The sequence below is a fragment of the Drosophila pseudoobscura genome, chromosome 3 (assembly GCF_009870125.1).
Source record: "Drosophila pseudoobscura strain MV-25-SWS-2005 chromosome 3, UCI_Dpse_MV25, whole genome shotgun sequence".
Taxonomy (NCBI): Eukaryota; Metazoa; Arthropoda; class Insecta; order Diptera; family Drosophilidae; genus Drosophila; species Drosophila pseudoobscura.
The window spans coordinates 17693424-17713322 of record NC_046680.1 but is presented as its reverse complement, the minus strand read 5'-3'; the positions used below and the strand labels follow the sequence as shown (position 1 = coordinate 17713322).

At 48.0% G+C, this 19899-nt stretch overlaps 2 protein-coding genes across 11 annotated transcripts in view; both read left to right on the top strand.

Annotated features, from left to right (window-relative positions):
* Camta (Calmodulin-binding transcription activator) overlaps positions 1–7801 on the top strand; it is a 35830-nt gene extending 28029 nt beyond the window's left edge. For 3 of the 9 annotated variants that reach the window (XM_004444334.3, XM_015184949.2, XM_033378393.1), the window contains 10 exons: positions 68–1117; positions 1181–1785; positions 1851–1964; positions 2021–2130; positions 2253–2381; positions 3226–3293; positions 3360–4147; positions 4205–4279; positions 4531–4644; positions 4710–7801. In XM_004444334.3, the coding sequence (XP_004444391.2) occupies positions 68–1117; positions 1181–1785; positions 1851–1964; positions 2021–2130; positions 2253–2381; positions 3226–3293; positions 3360–4147; positions 4205–4279; positions 4531–4644; positions 4710–4779 (3123 nt within the window). In that variant the 3' untranslated portion in view covers positions 4780–7801. Of the gene's footprint in view, positions 1–67; positions 1118–1180; positions 1786–1850; positions 1965–2020; positions 2131–2252; positions 2382–3225; positions 3294–3359; positions 4148–4204; positions 4280–4371; positions 4400–4530; positions 4645–4709 lie in introns of all 9 variants that reach the window. The other 6 variants (XM_015184952.2, XM_002138718.4, XM_015184951.2 and 3 more) reach the window with 5 other exon arrangements.
* Positions 7802–10786: 2985 nt separating this feature from the next.
* On the top strand, positions 10787–19003 carry Wnt2 (Wnt oncogene analog 2). Of its 2 annotated transcripts, none has more exons than XM_015184946.2 (5): positions 10787–11996; positions 17547–17759; positions 17821–18104; positions 18163–18350; positions 18444–19003. In XM_015184946.2, the coding sequence occupies exons 2-5, from the start codon at positions 17567–17569 to the stop codon at positions 18757–18759; spliced, it is 981 nt and encodes a 326-aa protein (XP_015040432.1). In that variant the 5' UTR covers positions 10787–11996; positions 17547–17566; the 3' UTR covers positions 18760–19003. The 2 variants fall into 2 exon arrangements, with proteins under 2 accessions (XP_015040432.1, XP_001361546.1); XM_001361509.4 differs by having other exon boundaries at positions 17542–17759.
* The last annotated feature ends 896 nt before the right edge of the window (positions 19004–19899 follow it).

The window sequence follows — 19899 nt, the reverse complement described above, 5'->3', positions numbered from 1 at the left end:
AGTACAAACCGCAAAATCGCCTGCACTCAGTGTATTTATGTTGATTAAATTCAAACTTATTTGACAGCTGAATGGAGGGAGCAGCAGCAGCAGCAACAATCAGGCCACAGATGGCCACAACAAGAGTCAATCCCAATCGCAGTCTCAGCCTCAAACTCTGAGCCAAAATGGTTGTGCAACATTCAGTGCTTCCAGTGATAATAGCAGCCAAATTAGCGCCAGCGACGAGAGTAGCAGCTTTGGGGCCAACAATCAGAACAACAGCATACACAGCATCCACAGCAGCCACAGCAGCAGCAGTAACAGCAGCGAGGACGAGCCCCAGGCGGGCAATGCTGCCGAGACCCTGAGCTTCTTCAACGAAACCCTGGATCTATCCCATGAGGATATTCAACGTACACTGATAGCCAATATGCAGCCGTACAATACGGCTGCAGGCGAAGCAGCAGCGACAACGATAGAACCTTTGGCAACAAACGGCAGCCACAGTAGCAGCAACAGCAATGGCAATCCTCAAGAAGTGGAGAAGAAACCTTCAGTCGGCCAGGAAGTCGAAGCCGAACCTGAGGAGGATGACACAGACGATGTGTTTGCCAACCTGGATGCCTTCGATATGCTCGTGGAGTTCCCCGAGCTGGATCTGGATGATAAGCAGGCCCTGAACAACACGGCCTTGGAGCAGGGCTCCTATCTGGGACAGGCGGCCGCCCAAACGCAGCAGCCCCGCAAGATCCACAACATCTGCGACTTCAGTCCGGAGTGGTCGTACACCGAGGGCGGAGTCAAGGTACTTGTGGCCGGACCCTGGACGAGCAGCAATGGTGCTGGTGCCTACACGGTGCTCTTCGATGCCCAGCCCGTGCCCACGCAGATGGTGCAGGAGGGAGTGCTCCGTTGCTACTGTCCTGCCCACGAGGCCGGCTTTGTGACGCTCCAGGTGGCCTGCGGCGGCTTTCTCGTGTCCAATTCGGTCATGTTCGAGTACAAGCTGTCGCTGCTGGCCGATGCCCCGTTCGATGCGAGCAGCTCCAACGATTGCCTGTACAAATTCACGCTGCTCAATCGCCTCTCGACCATCGACGACAAGTTGCAGCTGAAGACGGAGCAGGAGCCGACGGTGTGTTCGATCTACAGATGGTTTTACAACTGTATTCCAACTGAACTCCTCTATTCTTTGCAGACGGACCACACGGCTCTCTATCTGGAGCCGAACTTTGAGGAGAAGCTGGTCGCGTACTGCCACAGGCTGACGAAGCATGCCTGGAGCATGCCCAGCACAGTGGCCAGCTGGAGCGTGGGCCTGCGGGGCATGACGCTGCTGCATCTGGCCGCCGCCCTGGGCTATGCCAAGCTGGTAGGCGCCATGCTCAATTGGCGGGCGGAGAATCCACATATCATACTCGAAACGGAGCTGGACGCCCTCAGTCAGGATGTGTACGGTTTCACGCCGCTCGCCTGGTCCTGTGTGCGCGGCCATGTGGAGTGTTCCCTGCTGCTCTACAAGTGGAATCACAATGCGCTGAAGATCAAGACGCAGAGCCAGCAAACGGCCCTGGATTTGGCCAACCTGAAGGGGCACAAACATCTCCTGGCCCAGATATTTCGACTGGAGAAGGAGCGCTGCCGCAAGCCGCACTTGCGCGGCGGCCTGGCCAATCTTTCAATGAACCTAGGCGTTGAAACGGAAGCGGAGGAGTCGCCGCCGCAGACCTACAACAGCTTTGACCTGGAGATACTCCAAAGAAAGCACGATGGCGTCTTCCTCAGACCTGGGGCAGTGCATAGGTGAGTCGTCCAGCCTCTTAAATTTCAGTCAGCGTCACGTCAACCATTTCTCTGTGCTTCTCCAGCAATCAAAGTCCTCCCAACAATGGCAGCAGGTACTCCAAGCGCTCTTCCATAGACAGCGGCATCAACATGGACATACGCAGCAAGTCAGGCAAGTCCCTGGCCAGGCTGCACAGGTAAAGTAGCCGCAATGTACCCTTGCATTCACTGGCCTCATCGCCTTTCATCGCAGCAACTTTGAGGGGCACGACAGCTATGCATTGGGAGTGGACTCGCCGCTGGATACGCTGACTGGGACCAATTGCCTGCTCTCACCGCTACGTAAAATGGATTTCGCCCTGTGTAAGTTTCTGGGATCCCCATGATCCCGTGCATGATCAAACGATCCGATGTGGTGCTTGGTTGATACTTGCAAAAACAGAAATGCTCAATGTGAAAATGTTTTCGGTAAATTCTAAAACTAGGCGAGGTATCCACGGGCGAGTCGAGCCCCATACACGACAAAGACATCGATGGCGATGACACCTCGACGAGCGCCACCGATGTGACCATAGGCAATGACCTGGCCCTGGCCCTGGCCGATGCAGTTGTAGGTCAGTGATGGCAGAGAGGCTTCTGCTTCTCTCCGGCTTTCTCTCGCTCTCTCCCACTCACCCGTACTTAATCCGTATCGTATTGTAGCTAAAACGTACTAACCAAAACCATGTGGGGATGGGTATGGGGGATGGGGGATGGGAATCTATGGGGCTATCGATGTTGTTCATATTGTTGTTGCTGTTTGTTGTTGCATAGGTGTATCTATAAATATATATGTATTTGTATATGTGTATGTATTGTGGAGCTCGTTTAATCAATGTACTCGTAAATGTTCGTTATTAATATTGGTTTCTGGTTGCTGGTTTCTGGTTGCCTTTGCTGGTGCACACGTCCATGCGTCGCGCTCTAGCGGACTAGAACTGAACCCTTAACTAAATGTGCGTTTATATCGATGTCTATATAATATAATCAACCAATTACAAACTATGAACTGATAAACTGACAAACTGACAAGCTGAATAGCTCACAAACACTCGCTCGCCTTCCGCATAATCAGCCACGAATTGATCGTTGTAAATATTACTACTACATCTATCGAAATGTGTTTGTATGTATGTAAATAGCTAGACATTAACACACACAAACACAGACACACACACAACGGATTGCTTGTCGGTGTATATTATAATAAATATTAATAATACTATTAATGTACTTAAATATTGTCCAAGCATTTGGAAATAGAGTTGGGTCCTCTGCTTAGCATAGTATAGTATTTTATGTACTTGGCGAATAGGGCCCAACTCTGTTCAGTAGACTCGTTTGCCATGTCTCTGCATTTGTATATATTCGAGTAAACTGCCAACAAGTATTGATAACTGGATACTGGAATGCTTTCAGGGGACTCGGATGCCAAAGTGCTGACCCTGGCCGAACACATTATAGCAGCAATGCCAGAGCGCATCAAAGTGAGTTTAAGCCAGCGGATTACCTATCAGCTTCGATTGAGAAAAACGATCCAAAAACATTTACAGAATGAAGCCGATGAAATGATGGTGCTGGGCAGCCCCTTGACTGAGCCACTGACCTCGGAGTCCTCGGCCCTGACAGACAGCTTTATGGATCCCCTGCTGGACTCGCTGCCCAATACGCATTTCGACAGCGACTTCAACTTCGACTTCCACGACCACAGCTATCGGTACCACGATGTGAGCACTCCCTGCTCCAGCCTGAGTCCCGCCAGCTCGGGGCCGCTGCAGTCGCCGGCCAGCTACTCCATACTGGGCACAGATCCGTCTGTCAGCTCGCCCAGTCCGCCGCCGTCGACCAAGCAGCTGACCGAGTTCCTGCACGCCTCCAGCCTGTCGCAGTATCCGTTCGAGGCGGACTTCTCCAAGCTGACGCTGACCGACACGGAGCAGCGGGAGCTGTACGAGGCGGCCAAGTGCATACAGAAGGCCTACCGCTCGTACAAGGGCCGGCAGAAGCTCGAGGAGCAGAACAAAGAGCGCACTGCCGCCATTGTCATCCAGAACTATTACAGGCGGTACAAGCAGTACGCCTATTACAGGCAGATGACCAACGCCGCCCTGGTCATCCAGCATGGCTATCGTTCCTATCGAAAGAACAAACGCTTCAAGAAGAGCGGCCTGGGCCAGGGCATGGCAGGGGGCAGCGATCACGGCAGCGTCAGCAGCAACTCTCAGTGCCTGTCCAGCTTCTACGACCACTACAAGCAGGATCAGCAGCAGCTGCAGCAGCAGCATGAGATGGGCTCGCAGCCGAGCACGCCCAAGGAAACCAGTCCCTCGGGTCCCTTGAAGTGAGTGTGGAGCCACAAATTGAATCATTCTGTACTCATTCGAATGGCATTTTGCAGACGAACCTACTCGCAGTCCACCCAGAATCAAGCTGCCAGGAAGATCCAACAGTTCATGAGACAATCACGCATCAAGTAAGTTAATCAATTAGCCGCTAGATATCGTACTATATAGTAGATGTAGGATAACCATAAGCTAACTCTTGGGTACTGTAATTGCACGCAAGCATTTGGGATGCCAATTTGACGACTTTGGTAAGACGGCGCTAAGACGAGTATTATTTAACGAACAGTATTATTTTTAAACACATTTTATTTGTTATTTAACATTGTTAGTATGTTGTCAGGCTTACTAATGGCTTTTCTCCTTTCCCACACGCACACAGACTACAGAGAGAGCGAGCCGAAAAAGAGAAGCTGGTGCACCAACGCAGGGCGGAATACCTTCAAAACTTGCAGTATCAAGGGCAGCAGGAAATCTTGGCTTGCCTAGAAAATAAGTGAGTCCCATCCCCATCCAGTATGACCATCCAGTAATGTCTCTTAATCTCTAAACCCTTTGCAGCAGTTCTGCCCAGAGCAGTGGCAGCAACACCTATACGAACAGCATCAACAATCTACAATCCAATCAGTGAGGGTAAACTGAGTGAATTTTTAACATAGGAACGGGCCACAACAGGCCACCGCGTTCCATAAGAATTTATGAATAGCTTTAACAACTGAGTGAAACGTTTCTACTTTCGTATTTATTTTCGATTAGACTACAATCCCGAGCACCTCTGTAGTAGAACTCTGCTTCCAGCTCAACTCTCTCTCTCTTTCTCTCTCTATCTAAGACTCTATCACTGAATTATTAGAAAGAACTACCTGCACTTTGATTCATTTGCGTAACGAATTTTAAACTTTGAAAAACTGATTTCGAAATGAACTTAGACTAGGTTAGTGGTTTTTACATAAGAGTACTACGTATTACTTAACATAATCTTAACTGAAAATCCAAAATCGAACCGAACTCCAGGGAGATGATGAGAGCACACAATTTTTCCATTTGTCAACTCGAAAGAACTTATTACCGAAGCCTTTGAAAAACTTTTTAACTCCAATTGTAGTGGAAACCGTAGTCTACAGTATATATATACACACATACATACATACATATTATATACAATGAACCTAAATCAATATAACTATTAGCAAGTGTATGCGCCTATATAGTTACATTTTGTATATACTATAGATACGCCCAACTAACTAAATTCTAGTCTATTTTATCGTACTACTACCAAGCTAAGCTATGCAATGTCTTTGAAGGCAAACAGCGTACCCGAACCCGAACCCGAACCCGAACCCAAGCCCCAATCCAGATTAATCCAACATTAATCATCGACTAAACTACGTTAGATAGCCAGTTAACTAGTCGCTACGCTAACTGCTCTTTAGGTCTAAGACTATGGACTCCACCGTAGAGTTCGCAAATGTTGTTGCTGATTTCTAAAATCAGAGTAGAGTTTGGAGTGCGCAGCAGCTGCAAATCTACGCGCCTACGGCCGTATATATATCATGTTTCAAACAAAGCAAAACTAATCTTATTTCCCTCACGCAAGTACTTAAAGCTATGTCCTAATTTATGTGACTACTTCGCTTAGTCTAAGCCTAGTAAATGATAGAATAGAACAAACTTAGAGATAACCTTGTTAAGCTCCTTGGATGATGACTTAAGCTGACCCAGACTCGATCCGGCAAACACGGAAGGAGGAGGGACTGGACGGGACGTCCTGTGGGTATGGTTGAAATCTCAGTCTCAACTTTCTGCTGCCTCAACTGGTTGATCCTCGATCTATAATTGCTTGAAGACGACACAGCCAAAAACCCAACACCGAAAACCGAAAAACCAAAAGCAAGAGAGAAAAGTTTTTAAACTAAATGTAACAATAAATGAATTTTTGTAAATTATTTTTGTCCGTCCACATTGTTAGCTTTCATAACATACCAACAAAAGCATATATACTTACAAATATACACCAAACAAATATATACATACCTATATAGAGAATGAACCGATACTGATCTGAAAGGCGGCAATCTGATGCAATGAAACAATTTTTAAGAACCGTTCAAGTTTGAATAATTAACCAATAAACCAAGAACAAAAACTAATCTAATGTACAGACACCAAATGTAAAACTACGGAAGGAAGAGCAGAAGACCTCCGAAAAGCCCGACTTGCTGCAACACAATTTTCAACAGCGAATGCCACTGCCACTGCGAGAGTCTGCAGGGCAGGGCAGGGCAGGGCTGGGTCTACTCTACCACATTGTTAACTATTCAACTAAAAAAAACTATTATACTTAATTCGCACTCTAACAACTACTCAACGGAACTTTGATTGCATTTTTCTCTTACTTAACTTAACCTTTACATAGATCTGATCAACTCAACTGATTCGGAAACTGAAATGAAGACTAAATACGATTTCACTACTCAACTGACTTAAGAATTGCAATCAATTTTGTTAACTTGCTTAGGCAGTGTGTTAGACATGTGACAAAACAGCAGCTAAAAACGAAACTACAAATGAAATCGATATCTAATTAAATGCAATATTTGCACTTACACACATACACTCTTAAACTCTCACCAACACACCTACACCAACACACACACACACACTCATGTAGACGAAACCTGAGTGTGTTTAAATGGAAAAAAGTCTTTTTAGGTAGAGAAGGAGCGGCCAAAGGGCAAAGAAAAACTTAAGTACCTTAAGCCAATTGGCACTAAAACTAAAAAAACTAGAAACTAATCTAAACTAAACTAAAATCTAACAACAAATTATATACAAACATATGTATGTCTAAAACGCAATACCAATACCACACTATGTATATCTTCTATCGAACAGATCGTAGGATATAGGCATTTCGCCCTCGCCTAGTTTCGTTTGAAGCGTTTTTTCTTTCAACTGAACTAATTCTAATGCAACACCAAAATTGTTGATATTTAACGAAAACTTTATACAACCGAAAACCGAAAAACAAAAAAAAAAACACAAAAAGTATATACATATATACAGTATATAGAATATTGTAGCTAATATATTTGGTACTCACATATCTGTTAGATAATTTCTACCTTCGTCCTAATAGAACTTCACTTCCAAAGTGCGGCGCATGTACCAGGCAAACATTCTTCTCCAATTAAGTAATCCTAAACCTAATCCTAGTCCCTAACTAATCGAAATCGAAATCTAAATTGTTTGTTTCTGCTTAGTAGGGCAAATATTGGAGGGGAGGGTAATGTGAAACTGTTAACTAAACTTTTAAGTAAATTATTGTATACATAGAGTGTACGCTCTTTTTAAATATTATACCTACTTGTATGGGATATTCATCATGAACTATAGTACATATATGTATACATACTATATCGACATGCAAGTAATATATGCAAACTAAACAAATCTTTAACGAATCAACGTATTATACATATATATACATATACATACATGTATGTACAGACACAGACACTGATACACACACACACACAAAAGAACACAAAGCATAGAGTTATATATACACAAATTTATAAATTGTATAACGACTTTCCAGTTTCTGTAAAATTGTAATTAATTCAATAAAGTTTAATTCAACACTTTAATCCTCCCACGATCCGCCGACCGGCCTGACATCCGTCCGACATACCAATTAGCGATCAATTTGTCCAACTGGCGCCAGTCATTATCAATGGCTTGTCCTTGGCCCTAACCCTATCAGCCCGGCCCCGGCTCGGTCCCGGGGAAAGTGTCGGTTATCTGCAGGTAAAAGAGACGAAAAAACACCAAACCCTAAACGAAACGAAACGAAAGACCTTCTCCTGGCAGCTGCCTGGGTCAGCAGCATTTCCTTTTCTATCTCTTCTTTTTTTTTCCTCTTTTTGGTTGAGCTCAATTAACACTTGCCGGTGGTGCTGCTGCCTCGCAGCGTGATGGGACGGGGCTGAGGATGAGCTAATGGGGCGTAGATACATCTGTATCTTTTCGGAGGTGTCGGCCGTTGTTTCGTAATTACGAGCACAATGCAAAATGCCACAGCACTCGCAGTCTCTTGTTAATAAATCGCTCCTCCTCATCGCTCCACTCATTCACTCGCTCCGCCTCGACCTTTTGCCAGCGGATGAAATCGGATGCGTTGGCCATCGCCAGAGCAGAGTCTTCCTGCCGCCGCTTTTCCAGCTCAGTTTACACTTGTTTATGGGCAATCGCTGTTTAGCCCGAAACAGCATTTTCCCAATGCGATTTTCCGCACTTCTACTCCTCGGACCTGATCGCTTCACTGGCTGCCATGCCCCCTCCCCTCCCCCCTTTCCTCGTTGGGCGTTCGACGGGCAGCGGAAGCTGCTCTGCTCCGTGGGGAAATGTGAAACCGAGCGTTGAGCCATAACAAATAACAATAAACCGAAAGCAATTCTCTCTCTCCCTCTCTAACTCCAGCTTTTTGTGTGTTTTTATTTTTATTTTTGGTAATGCTGTTGTTAAAATGGAACTTTTCGGGCTATTCATGATTATTTCATGGCTGCTGTGCCTTGTTTTTTGTGTGTTTATATATTGTTTTATGGTCAGCCGGCAGTGGAGCGATACACGCTGGCTTTGGGGCAAAGGTAGCCAATTATTCTGATGGAGAAGGGAACTTTGAGCTACGAAATTTCAATGGAATCCAATGGGAGACAGTAGAAGTCATCTAAAAAGGACAGATTCTGCTCTTCAACTGTTGCCAAACAAAAGACTTGGCTCAGAGCAGTCTCAATAAAGCCCAGACAATGGATCGATATGGATTAGCCAGCCCAGTACCCGATCCTCGAGATCCGGTGAGGCACAACAATGTTGCAGCGACATTTTTGAGTTGCAGCTAATCAACAATCGATTGCCGGCCATAAAGAGTGGCTGAGGCTCCATAAAACAATTACCTCAAGCTAAAAATTAAAAGTCTTGACACACAATAAACTACGAGTGCTCTGTGGGTACGGGTACTTGGGCAAGACACTACTGGCTGTCCCTGTCCCGGTATCTGGGTCAGCCAAGACTCTGATTGTGCTCACACACGGGGTTTTTACCTCAGAGTCGCAGACAGACCCAGAGCCAGGTGCTGACAATGCATTGGGGCAGAGATTGGCAGTAATTGACGTCAACTATTATTGGGATTAACAGCTCATCATCATCATCATTCTAATCATCAGAATGAGGATGACGACGGGGATGGTGACTCAGGCGGCGGCTAACTAAAGTCAAGTAAACAACAATGGATTTTCAATTGTTTTTTTTTCGAGCTGGAACAGCGGGCACCTGCTGGCTCTTGGCTGTTACCTGTCAACGGCTGGCTTTCCACCAAACTGTTTAAATTAACTTAATTGCATTTAATAGGCTGCCAGCAGAACACGTCTTGTATCCAGATCCAGTCATCAAGAGCGTCAACAGCGAAAGAGATATATATAGTCGTACGTCTGTGGCGACTGCTCCGGGTCCAGGCCGCCGCTGGGCCCCAGGCCTGGGCAGGAATTAGCATAAATGACATATCAATTAAGACGACACAAGTATCCGAGAAATGCATTAGATGCTGCAGCTCCTGCACAGCCACTGTCCCACAGTCCCAGAGACCCTCCTCCCGGCTACCGTACGCCTGCAGATGTCATTGAAGAGGCGCGTGAAAAATAAAATATCGAGGCTTAAAACATTTCCCAACGTAACCGAGAGGCGGCCTGCAAATAACCGACAATAAATCACTTTGAACAAATGTTCAAAAACAATTTGTAAAACTGCAGACTGCAGAGATCGCTGCTGAAGCTGAAGTCGGAGTCGAAGTCAACACAAGTTATAAATTTTCGCGGGGAAAAGCAGCAACAAAATCTCGGAAAAATCTGTAAAATACACATTTGTAGCCACACTTTGATGAACATGATTTGTGTTTTGTTCGACACGCTGACAAATAGCCCAGGCAGGTTGTTAGGGGGAGACGCAGGGGGGGCATGGACGGAGCATGCGGCATTCAGATTCGATCAATTGTCGAAGGGGAGCCCAGACCAGCCGTTTAGCCTGTCCCGAAAATTCTCAGACGCGAAAACACGACTTTTAACCGCATAATTGAATTGATTGCCGAAGAAAGTTTTTCCCCCAACAATCATTAAATCGAGGCCTTCGTCATTATCTTTTTTAAAATGGCAAAAGAGACCCCAGTCGCGTGCAGGATCGGCAGCCAATCGCAGTCTCAAGTGGGGAACGAACATGTTGCGCCTGCAGCTTCGTCGAACAGGGCTTAAACTCCAGTTGGCTCTTGCGGCATGTTTAAAGCGAGCCAGGTTCGATGCAATTCGTGATCAATTGATCAATTACAGTGGAAAAACAAGAAGGAACACTAAGGAAGAGCCACACCGATCCACACCGAATCGAGTCACAGATACGAATCCATTCTTTCATCTAGTTATCTATACACCTGAGAGGGGGTTGAACTAGCTCATAGCTCATGGATCATAGCCCAAGAATGACTCAGTAATTTCCGACTGACTATTCATTCGTTCATTCATTATTCAAGCCTCACATCGGACTCGAACATGTTGGCTGCCCGCTGTTTCGGTGGTGTCTGAATATTTTTCGGGCCGCTCAAACTCAAACCATAGCTCGCGCGCGACGGTCGGTCGAGCGGGATACGACACCGTACATATATAGCGATATAGCGCATTCTGGCAGATCGGGTTCGTGCAGCGATCTGCCATCAGCCATCAGTGTCTCCATCCTCCTTCTCGCGGACAATCGATCGGTGTTCCTGGCTCCGTTTGTCGTTTGTCGGCTCGGGTCTTTAATTGCGTCACTAATGAGCTGCATTTATGTTAATCTCTGCACCCGGGACGTCTAAGCATTTCAAGCGACACTCAGGGATCCAAGATCCAGCGCTCCAGCATTCGGCACTTCTTCTCTTCTTTTCTTTTCATTTTTGGTAGTTTTCACCTGCTGAGCCGTTTATGGTTATTGCCGCAATTCCGTTGTGACAGTCGGAGGCGCTTTATCATAAATTAAAAAATCGTGTAGTCGGACAGAGCCCGGACCCCGGGATCCCCGGCCCGTCCCGCGGCCCAACTGATGGATGATGGTGCCGCCGCTGATGCCAGTTTCGGCTCTGAGTTATGGCCGGGCCAAGGCGGAGATTTGCATGAATGAAACGCACGCGCTGATAAACGAGCTGCTGGCCACAACAGCACCATCAGTGCCGGCCCCAGCCCCAGCCTCAGCCGCGGCTCCAGTCGCAGTCCCACTCCCAGTCCCAGCATCATCTCGAAAACTGTTTTGTGATCCGATCTTGGTGCTCTCGCGATGACTTAATTGAAACGCCGCTGGCAGAAGCAGAAGGTGTTAATTAGCATATGAACAACTGGACAAAAAAGACGGCGGTCTTGTGTATTTTGTGTTTCGATTTTCGGCTTTCGGCTTTCGGACTCCGATTCGGTATTGGTCATTGGCTGGTCCTCCTCCTAATACAAGTGTGTATTTGTGTAGTATTATTGACTGCTGCCGTCTGCGTTTTCGGATCATTAATAACAACCAGACATTGAGGCATTGGCTTACATCCCATAGAAGTTCTGTATCCGCTCGGTTTCCTATGGCAGTGGAGCCATAGGAAAGGGTCGCGTCGCTCGAATAACAGCCGCATCAGCGAACGGGACTCCCGCCTCTCAGTGCGAATGGGATATGATGATAGTGGCAATTGTTGCGCCTGTATTCGTGTTGTGTGCCGCCTCGGATCTGCATCGTCATGTGGAAAACACATAACAAGCTCTTAATCTACATACTCTGGATTATGGAAATAAGGTATAGTAGCTCCCATAATCGGTGTGCCATTAGCATGTAGTGCCAAACAATTCGGTTTAGGTTTAGGTTTCGTGCCGTGTCGTGTCGTTTGCCAGGGGAGAGGAGAGTGCCAGTTGGTTGGGGTTTTCCTTTTATCGCTGACAGATCTGCTCGGGTTGACAACTCTTTCGTGGCGTCCTCCTATCGCGCACATCGCTGGACACGATCGCTAATTTTTATCTGCAAAAACCACCGCGAGATGTATGTAAATTGTTATTCCTTATCGAACGCCCAAACAGTGTGCGACGCCTCAATCCTCAAGAGACTCGTGTTCGGATAGCATCCCATTCTATGGTTGGGAAATGTCGGCAGGCGTTGCCATAAATCGGTCGGACGACTGGGGGAAAAGGCGCTGGAAAAAAATCTCATTAAAATTGGCAATTAAATGGCAGGCAGCAACTAAAACACAAAACTGACAGAAAGACAGCCGACTCGTCATCAAGGCGACTGCCATTTGTACCCAAAGCGAATACAGCGAGGAGCAGCTCTATTCGCGGTACGGAAGGCGGGACTGAGGGGATGGGGATGCAGAAGGAGGAGGAGGAGGAGCACCAACGACAACTTGAAATCAATTTTTGCCATAAACTCATCAACGTTGCCTTGTCCGTGTGCCGTGTGTCCGTCCGTATCTGTGGCTGTTTCGACTGCTATCTAATTGCCCCGATGCAGTTGCAGTTGCAATGAGTGGAGTGTATCTTTAAGATACGCGGCCCCACTCGGTTCCTCTCCCTCTCCCCCTCTCTCTTCTCCATCCTTGCGGCAGTGGGCTGAACTGGACTGGTGGGCCGACCCGATGCCGAGCCTGTGTACACAATGCATGCCACAGCCAGAGAGCATCTCCGACCGGGCCATGGCCCAGAGTTCGGACCAAGAGAGCAACGAAAAAAGGGTCTTAACCCAGAAATGCTTAGCTCATGTAATTGAGGTTACTGCAATTTTAAGGCGCATGCCTCCGCACCAAGCAGGAAACAACTTCCAGCTGCAGCCCCGACCCCAACCCCAGCTCCCCCTCCGCGGCCACATCTCCTGCTCTGCTCTGCTCGGCTCGCGTACATGGACAATTGGAACGCATGAACGTGCAGACAAACGCTCAAATTGCGATCAAGATCACTCTGTGCCGAGACTTGTTGGCCAACCCGCTGCATTTACAAGCCCAAAATGGCATAAACTCTTGTTGCAAGTTCCCTGTTCCCAGTTGTCGGTTGTCGGTTGTCGGTTGACTGTTGCTTTTTGCCTGTTGCCAATTTCCCAGGCCAACCTGCAGAGCTGTGCGGGAGCCGTCGGCGGCAGCGGCAACGGTGGTCGAGGAATCTTTTCTGTGGCTGCGGCAGTCATTGGTGGGGTTCTTTTACTACTCGTGGAGTCGTAGCTCCAGCTATGGATGAGTGATCGACTGCAAACCTCAAAGCACAAACAAAACTATCTGCCGTTGATCTGTTTGTCTGGCCGTGATGGCAAGGGCGGGCGGAGCCAAGAGCCACAGGGAGAGCCAGGCGGATGGCTGAGTGGCCATTCGACCACTTGGTCTCTGCCAATTGTCCATGACGAACGATCCGTTTTGGCTTTTACCTGTTACATGGACACGGCAAACATACACTGAGCGAAACAATCGTAGGCAAACAAAGAGAGTGGTTCGCTGATGGCGATGCCACTTCAAAGTGCTCCAAGCTCGGGTTACGTTACCCTTTGGATATATTGGGTTTTTGTTCTTCTCTCTGCTTTCAAGATTTCCTATAGCTATGTTTAGTGTACTCCCAATACCTCTTTACATTTTCTATAACGTATTATTGTGAAATCAAAATGGAAGGATTTGAATTTATTCTCCAGAATTCGGTAGGACTCTGCCTAAGATTTCTTGCCTTCTTGCAACTCTTTGGACTGCCTTTTTTCTGTCAGTGCATCTATGGTACATATGTCTTTCTCTGGTCAATTACGTCGTCGTTTTTGTGGCCAGGATGGGGCTGCAATTGTTGCTGGCCGTTTGTCTGACCGTGGCAGCGACATTTTTCTTGGCCATGACCATGGTCTGCTTCGCTTCAATGCTCCTTTGGGCCGCTCGCCACGCTCCCTCCTCTCTGCAGCGGCCCCTGCAGCCACCCATCCGCTCCGTGGTCTTGGAATATTTGTATTTTATTGATGGCATGTTGAACAGCCTTTATGGGTTTTCGGTTTGTTCGCTGCTCCCCTCCGTCCCCATTGGGCCCCTCCGTTGACCACTCCCTCCCGGCACCGCCCACTTTACATGCAGCTGTAGAGCAAAGTTGTGGCTTTTATCAGCGCCACAAAACTTTCAAATGCCCCTACAGAGAGAACAGAGAGAGAGAGGGAGAGAGAGAGAGACAGAGGGAAGACTGCGGACCCAAGGCATTGCATTGTTTTGTCTGGATTAAAGCGCCTTTGTTGCTTCCGCCTCCAATTGGTGCTAAAAGAGCCATAGGAGATGGGGGTGGGCAGGGACAGCGACAGGGACAGGGACAGGGGCAGGCAGGTCCAGGGAGAGCCATGAACATGTCAGCAAGCCATGTAATTACCGGCGAGAGCGCCAGTCATATATTTCTGCCTGCTCTTGGAGGCGCTACTGGTGTAGTACTCGCACCACAGCCGCCTTCGCTCGAGTCGCAGTCCCTGTCCCACTCCCAGGTCTCGACACAGCGGTGGGTCGAAACTATGCGGCGGACTAGATTCGCACAATTATGACAGGGCCCTAACCAGATCGGGCGCAGATCGGGCCCAGCGTATGCGGCAGTCGAGAAGTCGAGGAGTCGAGGATCGCCGGGCCACAGCCAGTGTCTGGCCTGTGCAGTGCCGTGGTGAGCAGAGGGAAGAGGAGATCGGGCTCGGGTTCGGGTGCGGGTTCGGTTTCGGATCGGGCTTCTACGCCTGCGCGTGAAAATATTAAAGTCATATTTTTATGAGGCTCCAAAGTGCGCATTAAGTCGGCCTCTCTCGGACTTGGCTGTTGCTGCTGCGGCTTGTGGCGAGTATTGACTCGGTCTGGGTTCGGGCATTTATGCTTTGGTCAGCATATAAGTGGCCTGTCCCCCATTCCCCGGCCTGGTCAAGCTGCCGGCGTTGAGTTATGCCCCTGGCTTAATCCATTTTTAATGATTCCGCGTTGTCGTGGCAAATATTTTTGTGCAAATTAGTGGCTGAGGAATCACCAATTTGTTGCAGAGCAGAAGCCATAAGACTGTCAATGGAACTAGTTTTGTTTTTCTTAATGCGAAACTCTATTTGGGATACTCGTAGATGAGAGGGCAAGGCAGTGGTTGAGGCTGAGGCTGAGGCGGAGGCGGAAATGGTATCAAGTTCATGACAGGTCCTTGCTCTCACGCAGCAGAAAGGGTCACGAAACCAAACCGAACCGTTCTCGATATAGAACCAGAGATAAAACTCCACTACGAGTGAACCACACAACAAAAAGTGAAGCAGTCTAAGGACAAAACAGAAGAAGGGATCCGAAACAAAGCACAAATCAAGCACACACGTGACTTGGACTCTTCAAGAGGATGGAGATCATTAAAGGGGATGGCACTGGGGATGGGAATGGAGATGGAGATGGGCTGGGCAGGGCCTGGGCACGGCGGAAGGTAATGGCGATGATGATGATGATGAAATTGTCGGCGTTGACATGCAACAGGCGGAGGCAGCCGCAGAGGCAGGCAAATAAAGCAGCTAAAAACAAAAGGGTTGAGGAGAGATGGTTGCCTTGATTGTTCGGCTGGAGGTTGGAGTTGCTATAGAAGAAGGGCAGGGCCCGGGGCAGGGGGCACGACGGTCACGCTGAACGAACGCACGTAAAAGCTATTGACAGACTGACTGGCTGACTGACTGACTGACTGTCAGAACGGATGCACCACCGACAGATTGATCAGCTTGTTTTCGGGCCAACTAAAAAGTTGAAGGTTTGTGGTTGAGCCCTTAGCCAGTCGCCAGTTACCAGTTGCCAGGTCGTGCCGTTTAAACGAGCCTAATTATTAGTTTTGCCACCAATTTTCATCGTTCATCGATCGTCCCGGATCGCTCAAGTCATGTTAACAGCATGTTTAACAAGCCAACAACAACATCAACATCAGCATGAACCAGAAAGAAAGGACAGCCACGAGGGTCGACTATTAAAGTACCCTTGTATATTATACCAAAAGCAGATCGTTTATAGGACAGCTATACGGCATTCAGGACTATGTGAAGAGATGGGACTACAGCATACCAATAAGTACACATTCTATAGGATGGAACAGGCATTGGAAACTACTGAGAATGGTGTATACTCGTGAGGTATACCTTTGGGAGGGTATAGCATCAACGACTTCGATCGCATATCAACCAGCGACTATCATCGTTCACAATCGATCGGCCGAAGGTTCGCTCAGATATTGGGGAGGAGACGACTCCGTGCTCTTCTGCGGTTGGTAAAATGTGTAATTTCTGTAAATTGATTTAATTGCCGCAATTAAAAATGTCTTGTAAGAGTTGGAGCTCAAGCTGGAGTGGCAGCGAAAGCAATTTACATTTGTCTACAGACGTGGCATGGCCATGTGGCAACCAGTCGGAGTCGGAGTTGGAGTCGGAGCTGGAGTTGGATTTGCCCACCCAATTGTTTTTTGGCCCGAGGATGTGTTTGGCACGGCAACAGTCCCAGTTTCAGCCACCCTCCCCACCCCCGTCTGGTGCGGACAAAAGGCGATCGATCTACGACTTGATTATGGAACCAGCTGTTTGATGCTGATTGGTTTGGCAGCCGCAAATCGACAGGTTAGACAGTCGGACACGTCTCAAGAGTGGGCCGGAGAGTGGGCCGCATGAAAGGAGAGAGAACGGGAGACGCCCCCGCCTGGCTCTGGCTCTGGCTCTGGCAATTTGCAACTCATTGTCAAAACTCATTAATCCCATTTGCCATTTTTGACTGTTAGCATTAATTTGGCCATTTAACTCAACAACTGAGATCAGCTCTGCTGAGATCAACGTGGCTCGAACGGAGTTGATTGGACACTCCATCGAGCCACGATGGCTGCCTGCCCGAGCTTCTCCATCGCCATCTCCATATCCATGTAATTATGGCTAATAATACAGCTGGCGGCAAAGATTTGACTAAAACTGACAGAATAACGCCCCGTAAGCCCCCTCTGCACTGCCAGCCCTCCCACAGCCACCTGACAGAGTCAGCAAACAACTGCAACGCATTAATCTTGGCCAGACTCGACTTGGCCTGGCTTTAATACGTTTGTCTTCGATTGGCCGAGATGTGGGGCTGAAGTCTCCAATGGCAAACGAAATGGAAAATGAAAATCGAGCCGCAGCTCCAGTGCTGGCGGCGTTTTCTGTGCACGACTTTTCAGCCATTGCCAATCGAACGATCCCAGCAGCGATCGATTGAACGATCCAACGACCCAACGGTCCAACTGTCCAACGATCGATCGGCGTTTGTTTGTAATATTTTATTCGATGTCGCTTGGTGGTCTACAGGGTGTTATTTATGGTTCTGTTTGCTTTGATTTCTCGTCAGATTAGTGTCCAGCTTTACATCCGCCATGCTCTGCGGCCGCATACCGGGCCTGACCTTGCCGCAGCGCCAGCTGTGCGGGGAGATGCCGGACGCCCTGATCGCCCTGGGCGAGGGCCATCAGCTGGGGGCCCAGGAGTGCCAGCAGCAGTTTCGAGGCCACCGCTGGAACTGCTCGGAGGTGTGGCAGCGCAACGTCTTCGCCCATGTCATACCCATAGGTGAGCGTCCACGAAACCCCCTTTGATAGCCCTCTAATCACGGCTTCTATTCGTTTCTTAGCTTCGCGGGAGGCCGCGTTTACGTATGCCATAGCTAGCGCTGGGGCCGCCTATGCAGTCACCGCTGCCTGTGCCCGCGGCAACATCTCCACCTGCGGCTGCGATGTGCGCCACAAAGCTAGCCCCTCCTCCGATGGTGCTCCGGCAGAGCCCTGGAAATGGGGCGGCTGTTCTGCGGATGTGGACTTTGGCATGCGATATGCGCGCAAGTTCCTCGATGCCCGAGAGCTGGAGCGCGACTCCCGCACGCTGATGAATCTCCATAACAATCGAGCCGGGCGAACGGTGCGTATTATCATCCATGTTTTCCCTGTTCTTGAATCTCCGTTCTCTTCCCTATCAGCTGGTGAAGAAACTGCTTCGCACGGACTGCAAGTGCCATGGCGTGAGCGGGTCCTGCGTGATGAAGACCTGCTGGAAGAGCCTGCCACCGTTCCGCCTGATCGGCGACAAGCTCATGCAGAAATATCATAAAGCCAAAACTGTTCAAGCCGTTCGAGGCAAACGTGGACTGAGATTAGTAATAAGCAGGTGAGTGAGTGAGCCATCTGATCTGATCATACGAAGGACTTAAAGCCCATTATAATGCAAACTTACTCATTCATTCTTCTCCATCCCGAACAGGAAAAAGCATGGCAGTGCCGGAGCCCGCCCACCGAAGCCTGCTTTGGTATGGCCAAAGCGCATGGAGCTGATCTACCTGGAGGCGTCGCCTAACTACTGCGAGCGCAGCCTCCAGTCGGGCACGCTTGGCACGGCGGGTCGTCTCTGCCATCGGAATGAACGCGGACCCCAGAGCTGTGACCTGTTGTGCTGCGGGCGTGGCCATAACACGCAGCACATCCGACGCAGCAAGCAGTGCCGCTGCCAGTTCCGATGGTGCTGCCAGGTGGAGTGCGAGCTGTGCGACGAGAGCTACGAGGAGTTCACCTGTAAATAGTGGCGGACCCGCCCGAATCCACAAGTTGACATATAACCCTCAATGTTGATAGGCTTAGAAATAGGATTATTGCATAACTAAAGCTAAAGTTAATTAAGTATTATCAGAAATGTATTACACTCAGACAAGACAAGAAAAGAACACATTCCAGTTTACAATAAAACCATTGAAGATCTACCTATAATCCCCGAGACTATGGGCAGATCGGTAGAGAATGGCCATTAATAAAACTGTTCAAAATGGATCGTTATATAGAGATCAACTATTTAAAGATATTCTATCTGAAATCTCTGCTACATGGCATCTACACATATGTACAATGTACATTTTACATAATGAATCCCAAAAGACACCCGTTGATCGACAGCTCAAATCTTCAGTTATCAGAAATTGTACTTTTCTTTTGGTAATATTTGAAAATAAGTAGGTATCTGTTAGGATTTCGATTCAAGCCACAAAAATGGTCTGTTGAAACGAAATTTAACGGCAATTCTACACGATACATACTTTCAATACATATGCTTCCACAATATAGCACATAAATCGTTGCATACTTTTGGGTTGCAATGGATAATGGAGATATTCCACACTGCCACTGAAAGACATTCCTCGTCTCAATCGGCCGATATGTAACTAAAATATAAGGACGAAGAAAGTTCAGAACGCGGCACCAAGCTAACGGCGAAATTCTGATCTGGGTTCACATCGGTTAGGCCCCAAGAATTGCAAATGTGATAGAATCCTCTGATCAAAACTGAAGGCCTTCGTGAAGCAATTATTCAACGTGGTGCACTGCCTGGCTATCGCGACTTGCTCATACTCTTAAACACATCCAACCACAACGAAGTTGCTGAGGAGTTCTTATTGTGGCAGTAAAGTACAATCCGATCCGTATTTGTAGGATGGGTTCAATCGTATGGGATCCAATGAAAACACACCTTTTTTTAAAGACGAGGTGATCATGAAACATCGTATTGACGGACGTCATACTAATCTCCAAGAATGACATGACTAATTGCTCATTTATTTCTCTCACAGCATCAGAGGGACATGACCCTTCGGCCTTGTTAACGCTATCGAATCATTTAAGCTTTCCTTTTCCTTCGAGAAATCCTGGGTTCACGTTGTCATGGGCTGGTG

Excerpts from the sequence above, each read along its gene's own strand:
- Wnt2 (XM_001361509.4), top strand. The coding sequence starts at position 11,941 with ATGTGGAAAACACATAACAAGCTCTTAATCTACATACTCTGGATTATG. Across the intron at positions 17,760-17,820 it reads CGCCCATGTCATACCCATAG|CTTCGCGGGAGGCCGCGTTT; the intron begins GTGAGCGTCCAC and ends TTCGTTTCTTAG. Across the intron at positions 18,351-18,443 it reads CTGAGATTAGTAATAAGCAG|GAAAAAGCATGGCAGTGCCG; the intron begins GTGAGTGAGTGA and ends CATCCCGAACAG.